This window comes from Aptenodytes forsteri, unplaced genomic scaffold, assembly GCF_000699145.1.
Source record: "Aptenodytes forsteri isolate BGI_AS27 unplaced genomic scaffold, ASM69914v1 Scaffold471, whole genome shotgun sequence".
In the NCBI taxonomy this organism is placed as follows: Eukaryota; Metazoa; Chordata; class Aves; order Sphenisciformes; family Spheniscidae; genus Aptenodytes; species Aptenodytes forsteri.
The window spans coordinates 1,175,960-1,177,952 of record NW_008795862.1 but is presented as its reverse complement, the minus strand read 5'-3'; the positions used below and the strand labels follow the sequence as shown (position 1 = coordinate 1,177,952).

The 1,993-nt window shown below is 63.8% G+C and overlaps 1 protein-coding gene across 1 annotated transcript in view; it reads right to left on the bottom strand.

Annotated features, from left to right (window-relative positions):
* Window positions 1-527: 527 nt before the first annotated feature.
* The window catches only part of LOC103902953 (cathepsin L1-like), a 2,234-nt gene continuing 768 nt past the window's right edge, over window positions 528-1,993 (bottom strand). Inside the window, 5 exon segments of the mRNA XM_019473331.1 lie at window positions 528-696; window positions 912-1,017; window positions 1,226-1,394; window positions 1,497-1,721; window positions 1,976-1,993. The exon segment at window positions 1,976-1,993 is cut by the window's right edge and continues 75 nt beyond it. Coding sequence (XP_019328876.1) covers window positions 597-696; window positions 912-1,017; window positions 1,226-1,394; window positions 1,497-1,721; window positions 1,976-1,993 — 618 coding nt within the window. The 3' untranslated portion in view covers window positions 528-596.

The following is a 1,993-nucleotide window of genomic DNA, read 5'->3' as shown; positions in this document are numbered from 1 at the left end:
TAAGAAGCCAGCTGTAAGATGCTCCGGGCGACTGGGCTGTGTGTAGCACTAAATTCTCCAAATTATTCAGGACGAGGGGGAAATAAAAAGCAGGATGGGGGGGAAAGGTTCATTTTCTGCCTTGTCCTGCAGGTTTAATGGGGCAAAGACCTATTTTTTAAAGAGCTCGGCGTGCGGGGGCAGCGCTGTTGGCTCAGCCCCTGCAGGGTTGGGCAGAGCTGCAGCCACGGCCAGAAAATCCAGCCCTGGCTGGTGGCCTTCGGGATTCAGCTGGAAGGAAAAGGGGCCGCGGGAGGGGAAAGAAGGGAAAGAGATGGTCAGGCTGGGAGGAAAGGCGCGGAGAAAGAGCCTCTCTTGGCGAGCATCGTGCGGAGGGAGCTTTGCCTTTCCCACCAGAAAAAGGACCGGCTGCATCAGCCGTGCCTCGGCCACCAAACCCTGCCCGGCCGCCGTTTGCAGGTGCAGAGCAATTAGCCGTGCCACTTTTAATTGTTTCTCACCATACACAAACAAAAGCCCCTTTTCCAGAAGGAAACAGCCCTGGATCTGCAGCCAGGGCAGGGAGAGATGCCCCGGGGAGGGAGGAATGTCCTGGCTCACAGCACGGGGAAGCTGGCCTGGTTGGCCACCCCGCACTGGTTGTCGGCGCCCTTCAGCAGGCGGATGTAGCCCTGCTCACCCCACACCTCCGACCAGCTGCAGGAAGAGACGGAGAATGAGCACATCCGTGTTCCCATGCACGGAGAACCGGCCCTGCTCTAGGAGGGCGAGCGAGAGGGGGCCGGGAACTGGAGCACCCCATGGGACAGGGATGCTCCTGCTATGCCCCTCCAACCCCGGCAGGAGGGGGGACGGGCTGTGCGTGGGGGTGAAAGGGGCAGCGGGTTTGGGGAGACACCCTCAGCCCCTACCTGTTTTTTAAGATCCAGTAGCCCTCCCCCTGCCGCCCCCCCCCCGCCCCCCCCGCCAGCATCCCGTGGTTCACCCGTTGGCTGCAAAACACGCTGCTGAAGATGCCTGGGAAGAGCAGAGCCGGGGTGAGCCGGGGGCTGGCCCCGATCGCTTCTTCTCCGGGTGAAAGCAGGGTAGTGGATCCTATTCCCCTGGGCGGGGTGCCCTGGGGAAACTCTGGGGCTCAACAAGGGCTCAGCAGTCCCGTCCCCCCCCGCCCCGAGGCAGCCCTGCCTCAGTTTACCCATCCATGCCACAAAGAGCGAGACGGTACCTGACTTGTAGAAGTGGAATTGGAAACTGCTGGCATCCACCGCCACAGACACGGGGCCCACGGCCGCCACCGCCTGCTCCAGCGCTGCCTCGCTGCCCTGGGCCACCAGCCAGACGGCAGAGCAGTTGGCCGCCCTGTCCTGGGGGTTGTATCGGCAGGGGGGGGGGGGCTGGGACTGGAGGTGTCCTGAGAAGAGGGAGAAAGTGACGCTGGGGCTGGGACCCGCCGGCACCGCTCTGCTGCGTCCCCAGAGCCGCCCGCCGTCCCTTACCGTGGCCATGTAGGGGTAGACGTGCTCCGAGTTCAAGCCACCGTTGTCGCGCACGTACTGGAAGGCGCGGGTCTTGTAGCCGCCGTGGCAGCCGTTGTTGCCCAGCTTTCGGGAGCAGTCGATGAGGTTCTGCTCGCTCAGCACTGCCAGCTTCCCCGTCCGGTTGAAGACGAGCCCCTCCAAGGCCCCCGTGGCACTGAACGCCCAGCACGACCCGCAGTGCCCCTGGGCGAGATGGGGACAGCGGGGAGGGTCACGGCATCACCCCAAAACCCACCGGAGAGGGATGCCGTGACCCCCCCCCATGCTGCTCTCCAGCTCCTCGGCTGCAAAACTGCAGCGGCCAAAACTATGGGAGCTGCTTCTTGGGGTTGCCCAGAGGTTTTTTGGTGCTTGGGAGAATGCCGCTGCTTGTTTCTGCTGCCCAGACTCCCGGCACCCATCGCACAGCCCCAGCCGGACCTCCGCCCTGTGCCCACCTGGTTCTTCACGGGCGT